At 45.0% G+C, this 26,188-nt stretch overlaps 3 protein-coding genes across 4 annotated transcripts in view; 2 read left to right on the plus strand and 1 right to left on the minus strand.

Annotated features, from left to right (window-relative positions):
• BICRAL (BICRA like chromatin remodeling complex associated protein) overlaps nucleotides 1-2,518 on the minus strand; it is a 45,350-nt gene extending 42,832 nt beyond the window's left edge. Inside the window, exon 1 of one of the 2 annotated variants that reach the window (XM_075146950.1) lies at nucleotides 2,460-2,518. The gene's annotated coding sequence lies outside the window, so the exon portion shown is untranslated. Of the gene's footprint in view, nucleotides 1-1,639; nucleotides 2,035-2,459 lie in introns of those variants that run through there. The other variant, XM_075146954.1, reaches the window with a different exon arrangement.
• On the plus strand, nucleotides 2,505-5,263 carry TBCC (tubulin folding cofactor C). Its single transcript, XM_075146958.1, has one exon. The coding sequence runs from the start codon at nucleotides 2,648-2,650 to the stop codon at nucleotides 3,710-3,712; it is 1,065 nt and encodes a 354-aa protein (XP_075003059.1). The 5' UTR covers nucleotides 2,505-2,647; the 3' UTR covers nucleotides 3,713-5,263.
• Nucleotides 5,264-14,716: 9,453 nt separating this feature from the next.
• On the plus strand, nucleotides 14,717-25,274 carry PRPH2 (peripherin 2). Its single transcript, XM_075148158.1, has 3 exons — nucleotides 14,717-15,297; nucleotides 18,041-18,287; nucleotides 24,470-25,274. The coding sequence occupies exons 1-3, from the start codon at nucleotides 14,717-14,719 to the stop codon at nucleotides 24,704-24,706; spliced, it is 1,065 nt and encodes a 354-aa protein (XP_075004259.1). The 3' UTR covers nucleotides 24,707-25,274.
• Nucleotides 25,275-26,188: the final 914 nt, after the last annotated feature.

The following is a 26,188-nucleotide window of genomic DNA, read 5'->3' on the forward strand; positions in this document are numbered from 1 at the left end:
TGCTTCTAATCCAAAAATCATTTGTGCGCATTAGCAAGGTAAAAAGATTCCAGTCTCTCCCAGAAGCTCCTATTCAGCAGTGTATTTGGTCCTTATTAATTTAAACCTCCAATCACCCCTAGAAAAAAAAATTTAGAATACCTAGCTTTCTAAGTGCCCAAATGTAATAAAAAGTATACTGCAGCATAAAATACTTAACATTTATTTTGAGCTGTGTACACTAGTGTTTTCTTGTAATCTTTTCCTATATAAAATTGTTTTACCCACTGCAGTTCATCTGCCGGGTCACACGTGTAACAATACCAAAGCCATATTCCAGTAGCATTTGTGCATACTGAAAAACAGCAAAAGCCTTTTTCTGTTAATATTCTCATGTATGGGATAAGCACTTAATCACTGTTACCATCTTTATTACCTACACTCACGGGAGCATAAGGCAAAAATGTCTGCTATGCAAAATGAAACTTACACATCTTTCTTAGGAAACAAGATGGAAATAAGGAATGTTTTTTTTCTTACAGTGAATTAATTGTGCCATATTCCTGCCTAATGTAACATTACTGCAATTACTGCAGGACTGGATTTGACTATTTATTAGCAAAAGCTCCTAAGACTTACTAAATGCATAATTTAAACACATTGGTAGGAAAAAAAAAATCAAGTGAATATTTCAAGATATCCTTTCTTTTTCATGATTGAGCATTCTCCCTTTCTACAAGGTAAGAGGTTTTAATTTTTAAGTCTCAAAATCTAATTTTTCAGAAACAAAATTCTGGACACATTAACATTGCAGTGTTGTGACAGTTAAGAGCTGTAATGCATTAACCACAACGTTACCCATCCTGCTGCCCCCCATCCAACGTGCTCCAAAATACTACTGTTATACAACAATCCCTTGAAATCCCCTGATTTTATATTGTAACAATGATAAGGAAAGAATATTCTGTATTTTAGTGCAAGACCTTTATGCATTACAAGGATTAAAGGCATTTCGCTGCCTTTCTAGTGTTATCCTAACAGGGCTGACATTATTACATATAAGGTTCAGGTACTCCCTACCCTCCAACGATGTTATATCATGTCTAACAGAGAAATTAAACCATATTTCTCAGGAAACAGAAAACATATAGCTACCTTCAAGCTAAGGCTACTTTCAAATGCTAACCTTACATAGCATAACAATCTATACTTCCAAACAGGAACATGAGACAAAAAAAAGACTCAATGCTATCACCAAATAGAGGACAGTAAATTCAGAATACCTACTTTGGGTTTACCACCTTTTTGTTTCAATGCATAGTTTTAGGTCCTATGTTAATTTATTATAGGTAACTTAGAAATGCCAAGGGAATGGAGATGATATTCATAGAACTGGACAGGAGTTAAAAATGTTTCTAAAAGAGTGCTTTGTGTTAACTTTCTTTGCAAAAATCAATGCTCAATGAAATAGAAGAGCAGTTTTCAAACAAATGTATCAGAATGATGGTCACTTTTCTACTTTGCAGCCAGGTGTACTTCATTTCTGGTTCCTGCTGCGAATTTACTTAAAACACATCTCCTAATTACAAAACTTAAACACATAACGAAAGTCTTCCTTGCCATGTTTCCATATAGGCCTCTCTGGATTTCTCATACAGACCTCCCTCTAGGGCACGGTCATCCACAGGCACTGCTCCCAAGTTTTGCCTCAAGAACTGAACTCTTTTCTGGAACGAAACACTCCAGAAATCAAATAAGCAGCTAAGAAGGAAAACAGTCCATTTGGCAGCACCCTTGCAGTTACCTACAAGCGTTAACAGCCTTTTTCGTAACTACTTCACCGCAGAAGAGGAGACAGCAGGGAAGGTTTATTGAAACGCCGCATTTACAGAGCCTCCTGAAGACACCGGCCCCAGGAAGCAGCCAGCCCGCCCCAGGCCCGTGGCTCCGCGCCCACCCGGGCACGGGGAACGCCACCAGCTGGCACCGCTCTCGGCCGCGGGGTAGCCTGACGCCTACCAGAGGTACACCATCACCTCAGGCCGGACCCGAGCAGCCAGCGCGGCCTGACTTCGTTTTTAACGGCAGGTGGAGAGCTGCTGCTGCCGCCGCCGCCGGCGGCAGCGGCCCTCAGCCGCCCCCCCACGCCGCGGAGCCGGCCTCCCCCGCGCCCCACGGCGGGAAGAAGACGCCCCCGGCGCCGCTCTGGCTCTGCCGCCTGCAGGAACGGCCGCGGGCGGGGGGCTGCCGGCAGCTGGGGCCGCCCCCGCGCCAAGGGCCGCCGGCCCAAGGGCCGCCGCGCTCCCCGTCGCAAGCGCGGCGCGGCCCGGCCCGGGAGGGGGGAGGGAGAAGGGCGGGAAGAAGCGGGCACTTACGCGGGCATACAGGGGGAGGGCGGGGGCTTATTTATAGCCCGGCTGCTAATTTGGGAAGCGGGATAACGCGCCCCACGGAACGCGGCACCTGCCGCTAGGACTCACCCCATCCCGCAGAGAGGCGCCGGCCCCTTTAAAACCACAGGAGACCCCTCCCTCCGGCCCTCCTCCCTTCCCCCTCCCCTCCCGCCGGGCGCCCCCCAGCCCGCCAATCGGCGGCGGCGACGCAACCGGGGCTGCCGGCAGCCAATCGGAGGGCTGCTTAGTGACCGGAGGGGAGGCGAAGAGGCAAGATGGAGGCAACCGGAGAAACGGCGACGGCCGGCGAGGAGCTGCGGGCGGCGGCTGCCTTCGTGGCTCCTCTGCAGCCGGAGGCGGCCGCCGCCGTCGTGGTGCTCCCGGAGCGGCTGCAGCGGCGGGAAGCGGAACGGCAGCAGGGCGTGGAGCGGCAGCGGCAGAAGAAGGAGGCGCAGGTGGTGAAGGAGGAGCAGAGCGAGTTCTTCGTCGCCGCCTTCGCCCGGGAGCGAGAGGCCGTGGAGGCGCTCCTGGCGGCGGGGCCGCTGGAGGAGGCAGCCGCCCGCCTGCAAGGGCTGCAGAAGCTGCTGACCGAGAGCGTGCGGTTCCTGGCGCCCTACGAGGTGCGGCAGGGGCAGGAGGCCGTGGCGCGGCTCCAGGGGGACCTGGCGGCCCGGCGCCAGCAGCTGCAGCCCAAGAAGAAATTCGCCTTCCGGGCCCTCAAGAAAGAAGCGGCTCCGGGCAGCGAGCCGCGCCCCGCGGAGCCCGCCCGGCCTGCTGCTGCTGCTGCCGCCGCCGCGCCGGCCCCTGGCCGCGGCCCCGCCGAAGGGGAGCCGGGCGGCCCGCCGCTGTGCGGGTTCAGCGGCGCCGAGGACGAGGAGCTGGAGCTCGGCCCCGCTGAGCTGCTGCAGCGCGACGTGGTGCTCTCCGAGCTGCGCGGCTGCCGGGTGCAGCTCCGCGGCAACGCCAACACGCTGCGGGTGCGGGACTGCCGGGGCTGCACCGTGCTCTGCGGGCCCGTGTCCACCTCCGCGCTGGTGGATGGCTGCAGCGATTGTCTCCTGGTGCTGGCCTGCCAGCAGCTGCGCACCCATCGCACCCGCGACAGTCGGTTCTACGTGCAGGTGACCAGCCGGGCCGTAATCGAGGACTGCACTAAGGTCTCCTTCGCCCCCTACACCTGGAGCTACGCTGGCATCGAGAGAGATTTCGAGTCGTCTGGGCTGGACAGAAGCAGAAACAACTGGAACCTGGTGGATGACTTTGACTGGCTGGCATCTGACAAGCCTTCCCCCAACTGGAGCCTGATCCCCGAGCAGGAAAGAATCAGCTGCTGGGACTGACTGCAGAGACAGCTCGGTGCTGAGCGAGAAATCCTGGTGTAAACGCATTGCTTCATAAACAGTGGGGCTTCATCCCTGATACGCCATTAAATGATTCCATTTGGTATTTAAATTGTGAATTATAATGTATGACTGGATTTTTTTAATTGAAGAATACCAGTCAAATATGGTTTACTATTCTTACACAAGTTGCTGCTATAATCTTTATGTATCACTGTGGAATATGCCAACTACTGCAGTACCTCATTGCTGAGTTTTTTTAATTAAGGTGAGGCAAGGGGCACCAATGCACAACAGCGAACCTCTATTAGAGCTGTTGTGCTGCTTTCACTCACACAGGCAGAATCTGAATTAGCTGCAAGTAGTACAAGCTGTACTGGAATGGAAAGATCAGATACTAAATTTTTCATATTTTTGTGGTTCTCAAGTTGCAGATGACAGTACACTATATCTTATGGGGAGTATGGGAGAGGACTTTTGTGAGGTAATGGGAAACAATGAAATCTGGAAGTTGTCTATATCTAGGCTTTTATTTCAAGTGAGATAAGTCTAAAAGAAAAAAAAGTCTCCTAATGAACATTTAATGCTCTCCTAATATATTAATGATTGTTTGAAATTAACAAACCTATAGAGGCTGTATAAATACTAAACCTTCACAATCTGAAAATACTATGTGAAAGAATGCTCCTTCTGTAAACAGTTTTAACTTGAGATGAATAAAATGAGTGCTTTGAGTGTACTTTTGGGGGCATACAGTAAGTGCTGATTAACATTACGGAAGCTAAGTAAACTTGCACTACTGCAGTCCGAAACTTCAGGGAAGAGATGTTCAGGCATGTCCTACTAGTTGTTTCATCTGTCTACCAGATGCTAGGCTTTGTGGTGCTGCGATCTTAATGCAGTGGCAGGGTGCTGTAAGTAAGTGCAATGTTCACAGAGGGAGTCAGTAAAATGGGAAGATGAAGTCCTATATTCCAGTTCCAAAATTGCATGTTATCTTCCATAAAGTGCACAGTAACTTAAGTCCCATTTCTTCACTCCTGCTAAATAAAAAAGTAAAAGTAGCAACATTATGGAATACAGTGTTTTTACAGTGCCCTGTTAGTGGCGGTGAAGTGACCACTATCAATACATAAAGTATATGTAGTAGTTCTAGGTTTCCAAAACCACTCCTTAACTTGTGATGTTTTACAAGAAATCATTGTTTATCTTGCCTAAGAACAGCTTAGAGTTGTATTTTAAAACTGCAAAATATTTCTGCTGCCCTACCATCATATATGCCTCTAATAGAAAATTAATACTAGCCAAACCATCAAAAACTGTATCATTGCCGTTAGAAGTACTTGAAACTTCACCCAAGTACTTGACTGGTTTTGAGCAGAGAAACTTTTTATGTAAGTTGTTTTCAGCATATTTAATTTAAAAGGGGAGGGGGGAAAAAAGGGAATTTTTGTATATTCTTCACAACTTTCAATTTTGTTTACTTCTGTTAATATATACTTTTTGACTGAATTGGATGTTGCATTTCAAATATATTTGTTTTGAATTGTTTCAGTTGTCCCTTTACTAATGATTCTTCTTTGCATTGACAGCATCTTAAAATGATTTAAAGAAAACACCCTTATTCTTGCTTTAACATACATAATTTTTAATATCTTGTTAAAGGAATGCGATCAGATGAGGCTCTCGAGTATCTTAATTTTAACATCCATCTTAGTAGAGAACCTGATTTTGTAGTTCATCTTTATTCCCCACATACGCCGGTAGTGACAAATCAGTCCCCTTAGCATCCTCTAGTCCTGGGATAGCAAACTGTTCAGCCTGTAAAAAAATACCTTTGTTCTGCTAGCCAAAAGCTACAAACATTTAAATTTACTTACTATGTTGATGGACACCGGCAAATCTAGAAACAGAGGTACTACCGCTAGGCTTTAGTGGGTGTCAGAGATGTGCACTTCTCAACACACTTCAAACTGGCACGGAAGTGCACTCCTGTGTTAGCTCTTGGTCCACAGCATGCAGTATTGCCTGAATAAACAGAGCATGAGTCAAAACAAGGAAATTTGGACTTCAATTTCAGTCTGAATATGCTTCCTTAGTGATATTTTTCAGATGACATCCCCGTTTCCAATGTCGTTCTCCCCACCCCCCCCAAATACTTTTATCAAGTGAAAATTATTAGGTAATACTCTTCAGGACATGACTTTAGAGGAGACTGATAAATGTGTTCCAGACAATTATGTTTCCTTAAAGATTTATCATTACCGTTGTAATACAAAATAGGTAACTGAATCTTAATCTCAAGCATGATACGAGACAAAAAAATTCAATTTGAGAACAAGTCTCTGAAAAAGTTTGGTTAGGCAAATTTTTATATGTGATTTATAGTTCTAAATGTGTACCTTCGTGTATATATATATACACACACACACGGTTGCACGTTTCCTCACACCTTTTTTAAACGTAGAATCATACTAGAGAAATTAAAAACTATTTTGGAACAGAAGTGTGTTATGTTAATAGTAATGTAGTATGTGAACACAAGTTATGCACTAGAAAAGGTTTGCTCGTATATTCATAGGCCTTATCAATATAGAAATTGCAACTTACTCAGGTCTGGAAGAAAGAGAAACACCTAAGCATTTCTATCTAATTAGTTATTTTATCAACACTGTTTATAATATTTTTTTATTAAACATACATGTGGAAAAGGAAGTCACAATTAGTATAAGCACTAGCAAGCTGTCATCTGTGTGTCCCAGAAGAAACGATTCCTCCTGACAGCACCAGTGCAGACAGCTCGCGTGTTACTCGAGCTGTGCTATAACCCCCAGCATTCCGCAAGCCCTTGTAGGTAGGAAAAAAGTAAAATGCCATGTGAGCGAGGGAATATTAGCTGATATCCCGATAGTACAGTTATTCATTTGAGAATCCGTTTTCCAGTCATATCTAGTGGAAAGTGATAACTCAGATGTATTGAGAATTATATACTCATTAAATTTTTACAAAAGTAGTTAAAAGCATGGTAAGATTAAGTATCTGTGTATATATATATAACAAAATGTTTTACAGGATAGTTATATGTATAAAATCTCTTTAAAATTTCTCAGCTATTTCTTAAGCTAATTTCTTAGCATCTATTTTCTTAGATGGAAAAAAATTCTTTTTGTGTTGACACATACTCAAACTAATGTGTTGGAAATAAGATGTTGGGGATACTTTGGCAGGTCTAGACTATAGAGTTGTCTAGATTATTTCCCTGGAACTACTTACAGAGTAAATACTAAACACGGAAAGACTAAAAGTCTGGTCCACAGTATTTGTAACTTCATCGTATTTCTTTACCTTTTGCCTCAACTGACAAGGGATCAGAAAAATTATTTCCAGTCTGCAGGTAAGCCTTAAGCTGTTTGTTCAGGAGGTCAAAAGCATATCTTAAGTATGGAAGCGATGAAATAGGTTCACTGGGAGTGTCTTGTTTCAAAGAGTGAGGAATTTTGTGCTATCTTCTCTCTAAATGACTTGATGATGGAGCGTCTCATACATCACACTGAAGCAGACCTCCTTCAAAGAGAATAAGGAGCGTGTCACGACATGCCCTGAGCCGCCAGCAGCAAGTGGCTGGGCTCCTGGATTCCCCTTCTGAAGCTTGCTGAGAAATATTCGGAGGGAAGATTGGGCAGAGCTCGAGCAGCCGCTGGTTTGAGCAGATGTGCCAGGCTGTCTCCATGTTCCCGGGTCAAGGAGACTTGCGATGCCAGCCTGGCCAGAGCCGCTTTGTCTCTCTGCTAATCGCAGCTTGGAGAAAGGAGGGCGGCACATGCTCAGTTTCTTCCCTCGGAGCGATAGGCAATGCTGACATGAAGAAAATGCTTGGCAGCCTCTTCTAGGCCAGGAGCCAGGATTGCTTTGTGTCTAACTTGCTAGGGAGAGCTTGCAAAAATCCCCTTCCCCGGAGAGCCACGGGGGAAGAGGTGCTTTGTTTGGGAGGCTTTGTGCAAGCTGAGCAAGGTTTCATGGCTGTGCAGGTAGCAGGTAACATCAGGCTCACAGTCATGCCACAGGGAGGGCAGAAGCAGTCAGAACTGCTATGAAAACAAGATGGTTTCAAAGCTACCTTGCCTAGTAGCAAGGTGGAGGACTAAAAACATGATGCAAGGGAGAAAACTATTCAAAGGAGTCCATTGAATGAGCGTGTTCAGGGACGGTAATTCCCCAACCAGTTAAGAGCACCACCAGCGCCGCTTTGCCTCCGGCTGCAGCAGCTTGTAGGTGTGACCTGCATGGTGGCTAGGTTCACGTAACCTGCATAACCCAAGACTGAAGTAAAGAGAGTCTCCCCAAGAACTCTGGCTGTGGTTTGCATCTCATTGCCACCAGAATAACCAAGGAACTTCTTTGAAAAACGCATACCCTAAAGAAATTAATCATGCTAGGCATCAGAAGGGGCTGAAAAACAAATGCCTGCCAGGGACACAGTTGTGAAGAGATTAGGAGGATAACAGAAATATCAGCACCATAAACTAGGTGTAAATTGGCCCAGAATAGAGGGCTAACTGCAGAAAGTTTATAAAAACAGTGCAGGGCATTTTCCACAGGGAGTCACCAGAGCAAAGTCTTGGTTTAAATATTTTTGAAAGACAGCCTGGCTGGACAGCCCTCCTCCAGCTTACCGAAATCTTTAAGGCAGTCAAACATCCTTAGTTCACCACAGCACTGTTACTCAACTTTTTAAAGCTCATATGTGTCTGTGAATGAAATGAAATAAAATAGTTCTATGCAAAAATACACCACGTCCCAAGAGGGGCCAACCCCCTCAGTTCCCACTGGAGTCCAGACATTTCCCGCTGTCTGCACCTGCTTCTCTGAATACCAGGAACAAAAATGAAGTTATTTGCATTGTCTCCTTATCCAGCCCTGTTTCATTTGAATAGATTCTGGTGTGGGCTCTAGCAAAATTGTTGTGTGAAAAAACAGGTAAGAAATGTGTGCGTAAGACAATTTCTTACACACTTTCATGCATTGTATTTTTGAGGGCTTGGTTTTTGATTTTTTGGGGTTTTTTTGGTTGGTTGGTTGGTTGGGGTTTTTTTCAAGTTTCTTCCTACTCGAGCAATAGCTATATGTAGACAAGGTTCAAATCTCAGTGGCTTTACCTGGAATTGCTTCAGGTGTAACAAAATACTTAGAAATTCTTTAGTGAGAGGAGTTTTTGTCAATACATACAATCCTTCCCCCCCCTACCTACCCTTCATATATGTCCTACTTCTGTCTTTCCAGGTGGATTTCTCCCAGCATATAAGAGTGGGATCTGAGGGCAGACTCGTTGGATTTGAGAACTGTGTGCAGACAAGTGCATTTCTTTACTTCCTTTACGCATCATCCTTTTGCTGCTCGGCTCAGCCCCCTTACCTCCTACTTTCCATGAGGCTCTCCCCACTTTTTGTGACGGTGGCCTTTTTTCTACACAGCTACCTTGTTATGGTCATCGGATCTGCACAAGAGAGCTCATAGCCTGTACTGTACTAAAAAGTCAATTTCATCACATACAAGGAAAGATACAAATAGCAAGAAAAAAAAATTGTGCAACTTCTGGAATGTCAGCATTTCCATTCACATCATGATTTGATTTATCTGACTTACTTGAGGATTCATCTGTTGTGCTGAGATGTTTTCCAGCAGTAATGACTATTGTGAGCCTTTTGTAAGCTGCTTTCAATTCCCAATATATTTCTTTCCTGTTTCTGCAAGTACAAGCATTGATTTATAACTCTTATTCTTTCAGCGGTAAACACTACACCCTAGGCATCACAGTAATACAAATAAATACTCATAATGAGCATTTCGGGCATCAGAGAAAAACTGTGTTTTCTGAATATGTTACCCACACTGTGGGTAAGGATGGCTGAAATGCTGGGAACTACCCAGAGCAAAACCACGCTGAAATCCCGACAGTACGCCCCGGCGTAGTTTAGGAGCCACAGGGTCTGGTGGATCAGATCACCCTTCCCAGGGCAGACAACAGCCCCAGCAGTGAATTTAGGAACTTGCCTGTTTCCAGCCTCAGGACCTGCAGGCACCTCACGTGCCACAACAATAGTAGCCTACCAAGTTACTTGTGTACATAGGAGGAAAAAAAAGTTGTAAATCAGACTTTGCTCCACCTGTTAATCATACCATGCGGTGCAGCCATTTTATCACGTTGTTCCTCAGGAGTGTCCCTGAACACAGCACACAGTTACAAATGCAAGCCAAACCATAAACTACAGTGCATAAACAAACCTCTTACCTCTACACAATAACCTCCTATCATAGGTAAAACCAGACATCTTCATCCTTGCAATGAATCCTTCCTAACCACTTCTAAGGAAAGAAAAGAAAAAAGAAGCTGAGAAAGCCACATGTTTCATATCACAGAGCAGCACAAAAGAAAGATTGGGCCAGGAAATCACTTTTATTACCAACTAAGAGCACTTGCATAGTTTAGGTACATAGGATATACCTATATAAAGGGAATTTGCCTTTTAGATCTCATATTCCTGAAGACAGAAGGATCATGGTTGATCCAGGACCGGGCAGCAGACTGTATAGCAAATACCATGTTTTTAATGTTTGCTTTAAAAACAACTTTTCTCTCCCTCCTAGCACTAATTGGTAAGTTTGTAGGTTATGTTTAGGTTAGGAGGCATAGCTTTTTGGAACGGTATCAATATTGTATTGTTATCCATAGAAATTATAATTTTTAACAATATTTTGAATTTGAACACATTCATGGTGAGGTCTAGGAGATCAATAATCATTTGAATATTTTATTCTACCATTTTTTTTCTCCAAAATGGCATATAAATTATACATTTGAGTTAATATGCAACATCTGAGGAGACTGTTAGTTCAAACATCCTTGCTGCAATTAGCTTTTGTCTGCTATGGATCAGCTTCAATATTTTCTATTTGAAGTAGAAAGCGGTAGTAAGTCTGCCCAATTAAAGGCAAATCCCAGACAAGATAAAGACTTGCAAGAAAAGCAGACGCCAGGCAAAACCGGTTTCTTTTTTGTACTGTCCACACCCCAAAACACTTCTCAATGATCCCCCACAACCTTCCTCTTCCTTAGGTTGCTCTGCTTGAGACAGCCCTCAGCTGACCAGTTCGTGCTGCAGCTTGCACAGGGCTTGCCAGCTCTGTGTCTGGGTAAGCCGGAAGCATTAACTCTCTGCTTTTAAAAGTCATAGAATCATAGAATCATTAAGGTTGGAAAAGACCTCTAAGATCATCGAGTCCAACTGTCAGCCCAACACCACCATGCCCACTACACCATGTCCCTAAGGGCCTCATCTACACGTCTTTTAAATACCTCCAGGGATGGTGACTCCACCACTTCCCTGGGCAGCCTGTTCCAAGGCCTGACCACTCTTTCAGTAAAGAAATTTCTCCTAATGTCCAATCTAAACTTCCCTTGGTGCAACTTGAGGCCATTTCCTCTCGTCCTATCGCTGGTTACTTGGGAGAAGAGACCAACACCCACCTCGCTACAACCTCCTTCCAGGTAGTTGTAGAGCGCGATGAGGTCTCCCCTCAGCCTCCTCTTCTCCAGGCTAAACAACCCCAGTTCCCTCAGCCGCTCCTCATAAGACTTGTGCTCCAGGCCCTTCACCAGCTTCGTTGCCCTCCTCTGGACACGCTCCAGCACCTCCATGTCCTTCTTGTAGTGAGGGGCCCAAAACTGAACACAGGATTCGAGGTGCGGCCTCACCAGTGCCAAGTACAGGGGCACGATCACCTCCCTGCTCCTGCTGGCCACACTATTTCTGATACAGGCCAGGATGCCGTTGGCCTTCTTGGCCACCTGAGCACACTGCCGGCTCATGTTCAGCCGGCTGTCAACCAGCACCCCCAGGTCCTTTTCCTCTGGGCAGCTTTCCAGCCACTCTTCCCCAAGCCTGCAGCGTTGCCTGGGGTTGTTGTGGCCCAAGTGCAGGACCCGGCACTTGGCCTTGTTGGACCTCATACAGTTGGCCTCGGCCCATCGATCCAGCCTGTCCAGGTCCCTCTGCAGAGCCTTCCTGCCCTCCAGCAGATCAACACTCCCGCCCAGCTTGGTGTCGTCTGCAAACTGACTGAGGGAGCACTCAGTGTTAGCTTCACTTTTTGAAGGAAGCGCCGGAGTACAGAACATGATTTACTCTCACCAATCCCCTTTAAAGCTTCCAAGCATGGTGAGATAACTTGATAGGTGGGTAGTTTTTGCCACTGTAAGTCCCCAGCTGGTATTGAACTATTGAAACTACTTAAATAAACAGCAGATTTCCAAATCTGGGTTGTTTTGGTTGTGTTGATTTCTCTCTGTGATGACTTTAAAGGTACCACTTGAAGTCTTAAAGGTCTAATTAGCACCTGAGTGTCCCTTCCTGAGCATCGGGTGAATCACTGATCATCTCCCAGAAAACACTAACAATTTAGGAGGGATTTTTTAGGACCCCTCCTATTATCTTTGTTTAAGAAGAGTGAATTTGGAGGGATCAATGAGCCCTGAAGCATATGCTGCATGCTCTATTTCACTATTTTTATTCCTGGATTAACAGGAAACATCCTAGTGTATACAACGACATGGTTTTGCTGCATCAGATTTACCATGGACATCCGAATGTTAAATTATTAAGGTAGCGGGTATCCAGACTGTCATCTGTGCTCCTGGATACAAACTTCCCCGCATCCAGAGCAGCCCCAGGCTTAGATCTGCTGTGGGCAGGTTTACTATTTCTTGTCCTATTAATTACACTGCAGAACATATTTCACTGTATATCCTCGTGATCCACAGACCTGATAGAAAATTCTTTTTCACTTTAACTAGAGTTTCACTCTGTCATCACTGACAAGAAAGGAAATAGTTTCAAGTTCATTTATCTAGAATTAACTTCAGGCTGTCAGATAAATACACCCTCCAAACTATCTTGTGTTTCTTAGCTGAGCCCTGGAGGAGTCAGTGAAATGTAGAAACATGCGCTGCATGGTTATGGAATATTTTGCTGAGAAGGCAGGAGAGATGTTATGTCAGTGCTAGGGCTTATTGCACAAAAATATTTAAGAGGCTCTCCCAAGAAACAGCACTTTTCATCCACTTCATAGCAAGCAGAGAGAATAGCCCCTGATGGATAATTGCTTTCCTCCTTTCCTCTTACACACTCACCCCGCACCTGCAAGAGCAGCAGCAATGCAAACAACCAGGCCTGCTTTAAGAAAATCCCCATTACCAGCTGCTCTCTTGGTCACCGCGGTAGCACCCGGATGAGCCAGGAAAGGTCCATCGCAAAAACCTTCTATTTACTTAGTGCAGGAAAAAGTAGCAGGTTGATAGCCTTTGTCTTTACTGAAGAGACCTCCAGCATCCCAGGACCTCAAACGGTAACTGAGCAGCATCCGCAGTACCACACAGCAGCAGACTGTGCTGCTATTTTTCAGTGCTTTTTTTTTTATTATTATTATTTTTTTTCACACTTGCCTTCCTCCTGGGCAGGTCCCTTCCCCTTCCCCAGGGCTGGCGCGCCATGCTGCTGGCAGCCGCTAGAGGATGCCCCCAGGGCACCCGGGCAGCAGCAGGTCGCGTTGGCTGGGGACAGGGCAGAGCCTCCCAGTCCCTCTCCTGGGGCTGCTCTGTTCCCACCTGCAGCGTTAGCACCCATGCCCTCACACACCTGCATGCTGATTTTGCCTTGCTTGAGGTCGCCTGAGGTTCATTTTGCGTTGCCCTGGCAGGTGGTGAGCCGGCGCAGGACTTTCCCAAGAGCTCTGAACCTCTGCGGAGCGAGGGGGGAGCAGGAGGCGATATTTCAAGGCAAGTAAAACTCCTAAAGCACTGGAAAGAGCGAAAGCCCACCACCCGTGCTTGCCTGAAGTGGCTGTGCGGCGTGAGGAGGAAGGCCACCGCAGAAGGAGGGGGTTCATCCCTCCTTTGCTGCCCGCTACAGCATGAAAGCAGAGCCAGGCTGCAGGTCCCTCGGCAGACTCCGAGGTCCCCAGGAGTGCCTCCCTTGCACTGGCTGGTGACGACGGCCCAAGGGTCCCTGCCCAGCCGCTGTGTCAAATTCCTCCCTGGTGTAAGCTCCCGGGGCTTCTTGGGCAGCCCTGCTCCCCTCCCTGGCCCGGCGATTATCCAGTAAGCTGCTCATGTCAGCTCGCTTTTTATAAAAGCATCTCTAGTTTCAGGCTGGGGTTTATTTATTGAGTTTCTCTGAACTTTTCCTTTCTCCTTCCCTCCTGCCAAGGCCTGGAGATGGTACAAGCCTGGAAGTAAATAGAAAATGCCAAGCTTAGTTTTTTTAGGTAACTGTAAACATCACGCTTATCTGCTTCCAGAACACATAAGCCACGGGATGTCATCTCGGGTCAACACAGAAGGATGAGGACTAGAAAGGTGTAGATATGAGTAAATCAGGATCACGTAGGGCAAGTATATTTTTGTATTCAAGCAGCCTTTTTTCATCTTGGAGCCCTCTTCCTTTTTCCTCAAAGGATCCATATTCTTCTGGCAACAAAGGTCTCTTTATATCTCTGGGTTTTCACATTCTGCCCAGCAGCCTATCGTAAGAAAGCATAAATCTACTAAATAGTAAAATGAGGGATTATTTCCACTCATCTGTTGACAGACATTTCTCCAAATTGGATCAAATGATTAAAGGTATTAGAATGACGTCTTGCAGATCCAGATCAAATCGTTTGAAACCTTGAGACAGTTTCTCCTTTGCTTGGAAGGAACCACCAGAAATAGTTGTAGGTGCTAATTGCCCATTATTCTCACTAATGTGAAATTGTTAATTTGGACCTTTGAATATTTTACTTGCTTGAATCCTAACCGGGGGAGCTCAAGATGGAAGGACTGTGCAGTGGCTCGCTTCCCACCGTGCCGTTCGGGGTCTCTTCCAATGCCTGAATGGTTCTTCCTCGAGTCGCTTACACCAAGAAGAGGGGTCCAGGCTGCAAAATCTTCCAACACCTCACATTACGAAGATGGCATTGCTGAAAGTCAAATTCAACCAGAAGAAACGGGTAAAACTAGCGCAGGGACTATGGCTCATGAACTGGTTTTCAGTGTTTGCTGGAATCCTTGTTTTTAGCATGGGGTTGTTCCTCAAAATTGAACTCCGGAAGCGAAGCGAAGTGATGGACAATTCTGAAAGCCACTTTGTGCCCAATTCTTTGATACTGATGGGTATATTATCCTGCGCCTTCAATGGTTTTGCTGGCAAAATTTGTTATGATTCTCTGGATCCCGCTAAATTTGCCAAGTGGAAGCCTTTGCTGAAACCTTACCTGGCACTATGTTTCTTCTTTAACATACTCATTTTTTTCACTGCTCTGATTTGCTTTCTCATGCGGGGCTCTCTGGAGAGCACGCTGGCCCAGGGGCTCAAGAACAGCATGAAGTTCTACCGGGACACAGACACCCCCGGAAGATGCTTCATGAAGAAGACCATCGACATGCTCCAAATTGAGTTCAAATGCTGTGGGAACAACGGCTTCAAAGATTGGTTCGAAATTCAGTGGATCAGCAACAGATATCTGGACTTCAGCTCCAAAGAAGTGAAAGAGTAAGTGACTTAAGGGGGGTTGTATCGCATAGTATCATTATTTGATCAGTATTATACTAAAGAAATGTACATCAAAACAGGCACTGACTGCAGGGGGTTTTGAATAAAAAGGGTGTTTTCTCTGCTTCTGCTTAATAAGCATCCCAAACGTTCAGCTAGATTGCTTTCTCCCCTGACAAATTCCTCTAACATTATCCAGAACATAAAATACAAAGCACCAAAATACAATTCTCTACTATTATGCAGTGCTATGTAAACAGACTTAAAATAATATTTTTTACTGTCTTTTACCTCTTTATAAACCCATTATTACCCCACACATACCTACTCCCAAAATCAACAGGAAAGTATCAGAACTTCACTATTCCTAAAGCAGATTTCAATGCGACTTACTAAGTTCCTTAAAAAAGACTTCCCTGGACATATACTGCTGACACCACTTTTAAAACTCCACTTTAGATACGGGCAATTAATCAAGTTCATGGAAACAAATAGAAACAGTAATGCCTTACCAATAATTCATGTGTTTTAAATCCTTAAGGTTTAGAATTTTATTTTTATATTCACTCAATGGATTGGTGCAGCACTGTGGCAATATTGAGCTGTCAACATCCGTTGACGTTCCTGGCTTTACACAGTGTCCCTTGTAGCCAAATGCATTTTATGTTCTCTCTTGTATAAAAATATGTTCAATGTATATACTTGTGCCTAATTTTTTTAAACCTCACATGAAAACAGCACTAGTTTCCTTTATACAAACCAGAACAGATTGTTGACCTGAAACACCTTAATGGCTCTGATGTCAGTGCCCAAAGAGGCAGTAATCTCAAAATCAGGTTAGGTGCAGTAAGCGCAAGTAAAAAATAAACATGAGAACAAATGAACTTTTGAAATTAAAAAATGAGCATTAAGCATAAATACCCACCACCTTTTAAAAAATTAAGCATCGGGGGAAGAGATGGTTACTCAGAGTTCTTTGGGAACATCATTCGTTAACGTTCATACTCGGTGGCTGTACAAAGGGTCTTGTAAACTGGAAGCAATCTGCCTTTTAAATACACTGCCTATGTTAAAAATGTCTGAAGTAATTTTGAAAAAAGCTTTGTGTATCTCTTGGGATCCCTGCCTGACTGTGTAAATGGTATTTCACTTGTGTGTCTCTCTGCATATTGTTTTGACTTGTTGGGTGGTCTGGTTGTTTTTCCAATTCTGAACTAGGACTTTGTAGTGAAAACTGTTACAGGCTTAGCCTATTGCACTGTGGGGTTATAACAAATACATTCGCTGTTTAATAAGGGAGTATTTGCATTGCGAAGGTATGCCCATGGGTATAAATAGCTACTTGAAAACATAGTGAGTTCACCTTGCCAGCATTATGTGGAGATTTGAGAGCTGTAACTTAATCCAGCAGCAGTGGAAGGGCAAAGCACAGAGGGAAAACAAGGTTATATTGTCCTTAGTAAATGATGTCTTGTTTGGGACTGAGACTCAGGGCAACTTCTTTGTACTACTGAGGCAGGAAACAGGGCATTAAAAATCCACAAATGGATGTTAATGAGTGAATTCAAGGTTTGAAATACATGGTGGTGCACAATCGCTGCTCACATTCCTGGTGGATATTCTGGCCCCTTTGAAGTCAATAGCAAAGTTCTCCTTAATTCCATCCCCCGCAATGTGATTTTTATATTATTTGTAGAGCGAAGGCCTGATCCAATCTCTCTGAAACTGGTGGAGCATTTACACATCAATGGGAATTAGACCCAACTCGGAGCACACTTTACATCTAGAGAGAAAACCTCAACTGCATTTGGCATTTAGATATATTTAGGTCATGACTGCAAAGTGGAATTCTGCTGCACCAGGCTGTTGCAACCACCTCTCTCTCTATGACACAACTTTAAAATATCCATGTAGAAAGCTACAAGCAACTCAGATTTTTTTTGCCTTTCTAGATCACTGGGGGTCTCCATTCTGCCATTTTCTAAGCAAAATGGCATTTGTTAGAGTTGCAGTCCTCATTATAGTCTTTTTTTGCAGTGCCAGTGGAACTATTTGCCTTCTAAGTATCTCTCATCTAAACATCTCATAAGGCACCAGACTAAATGGCTGTTTATGGAGAGCAACCACAGTCTCAAATGAACAATAGCAGGGAGCTCCTGCAAGGACTTTAGAAATTTTTCAACGTCCTGTTGCTGAAGCCCATTTCATATTTTAAATACTGGCTACCTTCCCAAGCCAAGAACAAATGCATAATCCCTTCCTGGAGCTATTATCATCAAAGAGAAGCTATTAGGTTTGCTGGATCAATGGTCTAGCTGGATATGGTGGGTCCTAAGGCTGTTGTGGGTTCTTTTCCAAGCTCAGGTCACCTCCAGAATCTCTCTTCCACCCTAACTGTGCTGTGACCACTCTTTCTTGACTGCCCCTTCTGAAATTTCTCTCAGCCATTTACTTTTCTTAAAAATTAATTTATTTGAAGAAGTGACAAGAAAGGGTGCGTTTCCATCATGAAGAGTTAATTATAGACTCAGTGTAGCCTTGACATAGAAAAGGATTTCGGAGAGGAAAAACACGGGACAAATGCCGCTACATAAACAGGGGGTGCGGAGAAATGGCATGGCCAGGAGGCACGATGGAAAATCTGCGTTGCCTTTGCTTTCCTTTCTCATGCAAGTTTGCTCCGGTATATCTTTATATATGTGTGTGTATGTCTATCCATGCTTCCTTCTGCCCTTGCTCATAGTCGGATCAAAAGCAACGTGGACGGAAGATACTTGGTGGATGGTGTCCCTTTCAGCTGCTGCAACCCCAGCTCCCCGAGACCCTGCATCCAGTACCAGGTCACCAACAACTCGGCTCACTACAGCTACGACTACCAAACGGAGGAGCTCAACCTCTGGCACCGTGGCTGCCGGGAAGCCCTCCTGCACTACTACAGCAGCATGATGAGCTCCATGGGCGCCGTCGTCCTCCTCGTCTGGCTTTTTGAGGTAACTCTCTCCCCTCAGCCCCGCTTTGCTGAAGCGCCAGCCCCGGAGGGGCAGAGCGTTTTTCAGTGTGGACTTTCGAGTTAAAGATCAGATCTATTTAAAATAAATCGTCCGCTGCCGTTCTTTGGCTGAGAAAACATCTAATAGTGAACACCTGCGTAAGGCCTGAAAGGTCCCAGGCTGGAGATGCAGCTGGGAAGTATGGGGTGGGTGTTGGATCACAGACCTGCCTTCAGAGCAAGGGGCCAGAGCCTCGAGTATCCCACAGCAAGGGGGAAAAAGGGACCAAATTTCTGCCAAATACAGGATGCTGAGCAGTGAAGAACGTGCGAGGGCTCAGCTGTCCAGATCCATTAATTTTGCGTGCCTCACCATTAGTGGGGAATGAAAAGTACACAAAGCAGCACATCAGAAAGAGACAGCAGTAATTTGTGAGACAGAAAGTGCAATTAAGGGGTTTACGTGCTGATGAATATAAGACTTAGAGCCATGCACAGTGTCCAACTTCAGGGCAGCATTTGGTTTAAGGTCCTTCAGCTTCATCAACGGTTTTGGTCACAAGAAGTGGTTTAGGTGAAGCAGATGGATTAATTTTATTTTATTCTGCTTCCCAAAACCACCGTGCGTATGCAAATAGGTGCAGGTACTGCCCAGTGCAGGTGTTTGTGGGCACCATAACCCGAAGTGCAGTTTTGCTGCTAAAATACTGTTCATTCAATGCGAGGAAAACGTGTCCTTCTGCCTCTGGGAGATGGCCAATTTTCTAGCCGGGGTGTTTAATCAATACTAATACGCAGGGAGGGTGGGCTGGCAGTGGCACGAGGGCTGGCGCGTGAGGCGCGGGCTGCGGAGGTAGGGCAGGACGGGATGGCAGACGGGGAGGGTGCAGCTCACTGTGCGACAGGGAGCGCAGCAGACCCTTTCTAACCCTTGAAATGCAGCTGCAAATAGCATTGTCTATTTTAAAGGATTCAGCCAGCTTTTTTAAAGTTTAGATAAATGCAAATTTTTTAAAAATGCATGATATTTTGATACAAGCACTGGGGAACACCCTTCCAGGAATGAAGATGCTTTTTAGAAAATAAACACCTATCCAAATAATCTGTGAACTGAAAAAAAAATCATGAAGTTACTTCATGTTGTGTTATTTTAAAAATAACTACTCCGCACGGCTGAGAAAGGTACTACCTCCTTGTAGCACTGTTATTTTGGTAAGAAAAGAAAGAGAAGCTCGTGTCTCAGCCCAAATTCAAATGAAGAGCTCTTGAAGGAGGGGAATTTCAGCTATATATGAAAATCAGAAGGAAATTCAAAAACTCAGGGGAAAAATGCACAAAAATACTAATGCCAGCTGTGAAAAATCATGACTAGGAACCTGTAACATACCTCTGCTGACTTGTAGGAGATTAATGACAGTGATATATTAACATTAATAGCAGCAATAAAAATACAGTATTTTCTTTCTAACTTGTCAAAGTACACCCGGCTAGTATTTTCAATCTGTAGTATAATGAGAAATACGAACTTCTCTTTTTTTCTTCATCTTTTTCAAAATAAGAGGTGAGATTTTTCTCAGGTAATCAGAGGACTCTCAGGGCAAAGCTTTAAAGAAATATCACAATCCTGGGTTGTATTAATTGGCCCTCCTGAGTGTTTATGACTTGCCTGATATTCTACCATAAAGGGTCCAGATTTGGGTCTCAAACTCCCTCCGCTTTTAAGGCAAACTTTGAAGGGAGGAAGCAAAGCAGGAAGCAGACATTAATTTAGTCTCCCTTGAAATATAATCACTTTATTTAAACTGTGGTCAGGGTAGGACACAATTTTATACTGAGTAGGAGCGCAACAGAGGTCCTGACTCCTGGCCAAGGTAAGGTTTCGGACTGACCAGGGTGCGACCCAGCGGGGAGTTAGCGTGCTGGCTCTGCGCTTCTCATTTTCCCTTGGACCAGCTGGCTGAGAAGTTACAGAAAAGCGCAAAAGCAAAGGAGGACCCTGGTTTGCTTTGCACCTGGAGCCGCTGCAAACTCAGGCCAGCGGCACGGCCGCAGCACCTCCCTAGCAAAGCCCTTCTGGGGCCGGTGGAGGACTCTTGCAGCCGGGTTGGTGGCATTGACCTGTGGGAAGTGGGACAGAGCACGAGGGAAACACTAATCGCAGCTGGTACTTTGAGCTGTAGAAAAACGTAACGTGCCAAATGGGTGTAGGGACCTCAGGGAAGACCATTTAGGTTTATGTTTCTACATTAGGTGCAAGGAAGAATGAACCTATTTTGAAGCATTAAAAGTTCTATTTGAAAAAAATGCAGCGTGTCATATTTTCTGGAAATACATTATTATCCACATGCTGCTTTTACTAGCAAAAGCTGTAGGCTTCCCAGGAGTGACAACCGGTCATGAGGGTGACAAAAAAAGATCACACCCTGCTCTAGCTAAGCCGCCTCAGGCTAAACCCTGGCAAACAGATGGGCTTCGCTGCAGAAGGTCAAGCAGAGCAAGCCTGGCTCTCTTCTTGACCTGCCTCAGCCAACGAAGAGGAAATGGGGGGTTCAAGGGTGCCATGAATAGAGCATTTCAAAAGGAAGGGAGGGCAGCCGCCGGTTCCTGAGGTGCTCCAGGTCCTTCACCTGTATAAACATGTGGCTTTCGATAGGTCACAGCTACTCCGATGGCTGAGACCCCGAGATTCATCTAACATGTGGTGCCACAGAGGGAGCCCAGCACTGAGAGAACTCCTAACAACCTTCAAAACCAGCCCACAGGCAGTAGGGGGACAGGGACCCTCCAGAAGGACACTGTTTGCTCTGCTAGCGCAGATCGAGGGGCTGAGCATGCCGTGGTGCAGGGGGATGCATCAGCCCAGCCCGGCCATACCCAGCCCTGGAGAAACATTGCAGCCTTGTTCTTCCTGCCATTTTACAGGTGCTGTAAAATGACACGAGTTTCATGATAGTTTGTCCATCGGGCAGGGGAAATCATCATTCAGCAAGACTGGGCTAGCTTTGGGACCCTGATGCCCAGGCCTTCTCTGCTGGATTGTGATTAAGCACAGGTCTACAACTCAGAGCCACAAACTGGTTGAGTTTGGAAGGGACTCGGGGGGTCATCTAGTCCAACCCCTCCTTCTCAAGCAGGATCACATGGAGCCAGCTGCACAGGACCATGGCCAAATGGCTTTTGAATATCTCCAAGGAGGGAGACTCCACCACTTCTCTGGGCAACCTGTGCCAGTGCTCAGTCACCCTCACTGTGAAAAAATGTTTCCTGATGTTCAAACAGAAGCTCCTATGTTTGTGCCCATGGCCTCTTGTCCTGTCACTGGACACCACTGAAAAGAGCTTGGCTCCATCTTCTTTGCATCCTCCCTTCAGGTGTTTGTACACACTGATGAGATCGCCCCTGAGCCTTCTCTTCTCCAGGCTGAGCAGTCCCACTTCTCTCAGCTTTCCATCATAGGAGAGGTGCTCCAGTCCCTTCATCATCTCGGTGGCCCTTCGTTGGACTCCCTCCAGTATGTCCATGTCTCTCTTGTACTGGGGAGCCCAGAACTGGACAGAACACTCCAACTGTGGCCTCACCAGTGCTGAGTAGAGGGGAAGGATCACCTGCCTCGACCTGCAGGCAATACTTTGTCTAATGCAGCCCAGGATACCATTAGCCACCTTTGCCGCAAGGGCACATGGCTGGCTCATGTTCAACTTTGTGTCCACCAAGACCCCCAGGCCCTTTACTGCCGAGCTGCTTTCAGATGGTCACCCCCCAGCATATATTGGTGCAGGGGGTTGTTCCTTCCCTGGTGCAGGACTTTGCACTTCTGCTTGTTGAACTTCATGAGGCTCCTGTCAGACCATTTCTCCAGCCTGTCTAGGTCCCTCAAAGTATCTTACAAAGCTGAAGTGTGCTGAGACATTAACATACATTTGAGGGAACAGGCACATCCATCTGCCTTCCATAATTTTGCTGGTAATGTGATCTATGCATTGCATGGAGCTCTAAGTGTCCTGGCCAGGACTTGCAGATGGAGAGATGGGGCTATTGAAAAGCTGCCTGCATTAAAGGTTCTGGATAAATAATTTACAACATAAATTACTTCAGCAAAACTGATAGTCCAAGGCTCTATGCTATCATATAGGAGATGATAGACTAATTTGCCAGACAGTTGTCTTCAACCTCCTGGACTCTCTTCTCATCTGGCAGAGAAGGCAGGCTCAGGTCAGACGTGCGTCCAGTCCTATTAATCTTGCAACAGCCATTAATAGGAAAGATATTAGACCCGTGACTGAGAGCAGCAAAACTGAGACTCAGATTGAAAGGAAGATGTTAAAGGCTTTAAATCCCCAGACTAATGTGACGTGATTTGCCACTTCTTGTGACCTTTATAGAATAGTGTTTCACCTGATTTAAGTCATCATACTATTGGGCAGATCCACAACAAAATGAGACTATGTCCAGATTCAGGGCCATTAGAACCTTCTTTGAAGACCAACACGTTGCAAGTCATGTGTTCCTATGTTGAACAGGATGAAAATTTGCCTTTGGATATGGAAGTATTTGATGAAGCTTGTTTGTTTGACCAATGTTTTTCCCTTTCTGGTCTTGAGTGAAGGCAGAGAAACATCAACGTCTGAAAATTTTTACTGTACCCAATGGTTACCCTTTAGCCTTCCCAGAGTTTGGAGACACTGATCATACACAAGCAGGATGACCAGGATAGATAAGCTAATGAATAGTCCACAGAAGCACATGCTTAAGTCCAAAAGCCAGATGTGAATTTTGCAATTGGCCACACCATGTGGCCGAATCCCAACTTCAAATCTGCCCAGCTACCCAATGCTGTAATCCCACATGACAGTTCCCAAGCTTCCTCCATCTCTAGTTCAAAAGCCCCAACAGAGAGCAGCACCTTGCAGGTCCAGGGCAGCTCTCCGTGGGCCTCAGCTGTGCCACCAGATACACAACACACAGGGATGCCGACCGCTTTAACCATTAGGGTGTGGGAAGACCAGAGGTAATCACTTCCTTGGGAATTTGGATAGGATAACAAAGGCATTGTACTTCCCTTACAGAACAAATCCTATGAGGTCGATAACAACAGTAAGTGGTCTCGATCTTAGCTGTACCTAGCACGTGAAAGACTAAACTAGTCTTTTGCTTCCCTATCCTGACCACCTGCTCTACCACCTCATCAAGCTGGCTCTTCTGGGCGCTGCCTTTTCTTTCTTTCTTTCTCTGCTTCACAGATCAATCACTTTTCTTCATAAGCACCACAACGGTGGAAGTCAGATTGTTCTGAACAGTGTCAGAAGGCAGGAGACTGGCTAAAAACATTCTCTCTGGATGCAGGTTTGGGGTGTTGCTGGTGTCATGCTGTTACACCAGCATAGTACAGTAGAAAGAGCCTCAGTCAGGGCTGCTGGGACTGGCAAATATTTTATCAGAAATAGAAATTTGTTTTAGATGGAACCCGTAAAAGATACACATCACCTCCTGCCTTGGTTTCCTTATTTGCACGTACCTATACAAAAACACCACCAGAATTTGAAGTAGACAGGCTGATGGCTCAAATCCTAATGCTGCTCTGTTCTGTACAGGTGCTGATTCATGAGTATCTCCTTGATCAGATTAATATACTTGCTAAACATATTAAGGTCAATATGAAATAAAAATATTTAGAGTTAAAATTAAGAGGATGGTGGCAGAGCACCTTGTTGCACATGTAACAGTTTTACGAACACCTAGTGCACAGGAGCAGAGGTTTCATTAAAATCTCTGGGGAGGCGCCTACCCTGTGACGGGGTACGTGGAAAGCCCCCTCGTGCAGATGGCCACCCAAAGCTGCTGTTTCGCAGCAGCCAGCACGTACTTCGTTCCTCAGTTGATGCATCCACTCATTGCTTATCAACCGTCACACTTCCCATGGCACTCACTGATTTCAGACCTCCACCCTCTCCTTTCCTACATTTTCCTCCTGCCAGCTCCCCCTGGCCATCCAAGCGGGAAGGGTGCTCAGGATCTCCTCTCATTTGAAGGATTCCCACAGCCCTTAAGCTGTGTCTGTTTGGTGCTGTTGGCATTTTGTTGATGCCACCAGCCCGGGCTGCTGATAGCAGAGGATGGTGAAGACATGGACAAGGGTATAAAGGTTTTCCTGACGCTCTCTGCCTTTTCCGTTGCATGGCGCAGATGTCCGTGATGGTTGGCTTGCGTCTTTTGCACACCTCTCTGGAAAGCATTGCAAATCCTGAAGACCCTGAATGCGAAAGCGAAGGCTGGATCCTGGAGAACAGCCTGAAGGACACTTTGAAGTCCGCGCTGGAGAGTTTGAAAAAGCTTGGTAAGTTCAATCAGGTGGAAGCAGACGCCGAAGGGGCCGAAGGAGAGGAAGGTGGGAAGACTCCAGCCATCACAACGGTCAGTTGAGCTTCTAATTGATGTGGACTTTTTATCAGAGAGGAATAAAAAAACTGAGATTTCTGAATATCTACGTTTTAAAAGCTATGTATCATCCATCAGAATACACATTTCTACGCATGCTTTTTTTGTATATGGGAGTATATAACATAGCGCACCTTGGGATAATACATTTATCCGCAATGTGAGTACACCATATTTATAACTTCTGGGGGAAATGACCCCACTAGGACTTGCAATATTCACGTGTTCCCTTATCAGGGACAATTAGTTTAAAAAAAAAAAAAAAAAAATTGCTGGCATCACACAGTGATCCATTCCATCTTATTTTGAAATTAAAAGTGGAATTTGAAAAGTTAATATTTTTTGCTCAAGTTGTTTTATCAGCATACTTTATGTACTTCAACTTTTAAAGACAAACAGATTGGTTTTCTGGGGAGTAACATGTTAGAAGTCAAAGGAAAAAGGATTTCCAGAATTGTATATAAATTAGTATACAGGTATTTTGACAAACCTCTCCTATAATGTGATTTTTGTTAATGTGCTAAGCAATGGTATTTTCTGCTGTATTCTTAAGATGTACATAGAACAAAATGCAAACTTATGCTGAGAATTTATGTACTAAGCAAAAATTGTAATTTAATAAAACAGCACAAGTATCATGAAAACAACATTAAGGTAAGATTTAAGGGTTTTGTTTTTCAGGGTTTTTTTTCAGCCTGTGTAACTTGAATGTGTGTGTTGTAGACTTACGCTTCACCTTGTATTTAAACAAGCAGAAGCTTAGAAGATTCCTCTTGTAGTGGGTGGAATCAATGCTATGAGCATGTGCCAGTTACAGTTAATCTGGGCATTTTAAAAAGTATGTAATCTCATAGCCTACTCCAGAATATTCCAGCCCAACTATTTTTAAGACAAGGGAAAAAAAAAAAAAACCAAACACCAAAAGGCTACTTAGAATCATAGAATCGTAGAATCAGTAAGGTTGGAAAAGACCTCTAAGATCATCGAGTCCAACCGTCAACCCAACACACCAAGCCCACTAAACCATGTCCTTAAGCGCCTCATCTACACGACTTTTAAATACTTCCAGGGATGGTGACTCTACCACTTCCCTGGGCAGCCTGTTCCAAGGCCTGACCACTCTTTCAGTAAAGAAATTTCTCCTAATGTCCAATCTAAACCTCCCTTGGCGCAACTTGAGGCCATATCCTCTTGTCCTAAAACTAACACTTTAGATGTTTTCCAGGGTCCTAGCAAATGGATACCATTCATCCGCAAGTATGTCAAGCCTCAAACTTTGAGGCCAGGGAAAGTAAGTTTAAATCAGTCCCCAGTGTGCAAATTTTGCAAGTTTTATTTTTCTGTATCAGTGATAGGGTACCCTTCATTATATCTTTTAAGTCAAAGCGAAGGCACATTTTGCATATGCTGCATCTCTCCGAACATACTGTCATTGCTGGAGGACCCTGTTCTCATATACAAAGTTGG

This window comes from Calonectris borealis, chromosome 3, assembly GCF_964195595.1.
Source record: "Calonectris borealis chromosome 3, bCalBor7.hap1.2, whole genome shotgun sequence".
NCBI lineage: Eukaryota > Metazoa > Chordata > Aves > Procellariiformes > Procellariidae > Calonectris > Calonectris borealis.

Coding starts and splice junctions, on each gene's coding strand:
- TBCC (XM_075146958.1), top strand. CDS start 2,648: ATGGAGGCAACCGGAGAAACGGCGACGGCCGGCGAGGAGCTGCGGGCG.
- PRPH2 (XM_075148158.1), top strand. CDS start 14,717: ATGGCATTGCTGAAAGTCAAATTCAACCAGAAGAAACGGGTAAAACTA. Junction 15,298..18,040: donor AGCTCCAAAGAAGTGAAAGA/GTAAGTGACTTA, acceptor CCTTGCTCATAG/TCGGATCAAAAGCAACGTGG. Junction 18,288..24,469: donor TCCTCGTCTGGCTTTTTGAG/GTAACTCTCTCC, acceptor TGCATGGCGCAG/ATGTCCGTGATGGTTGGCTT.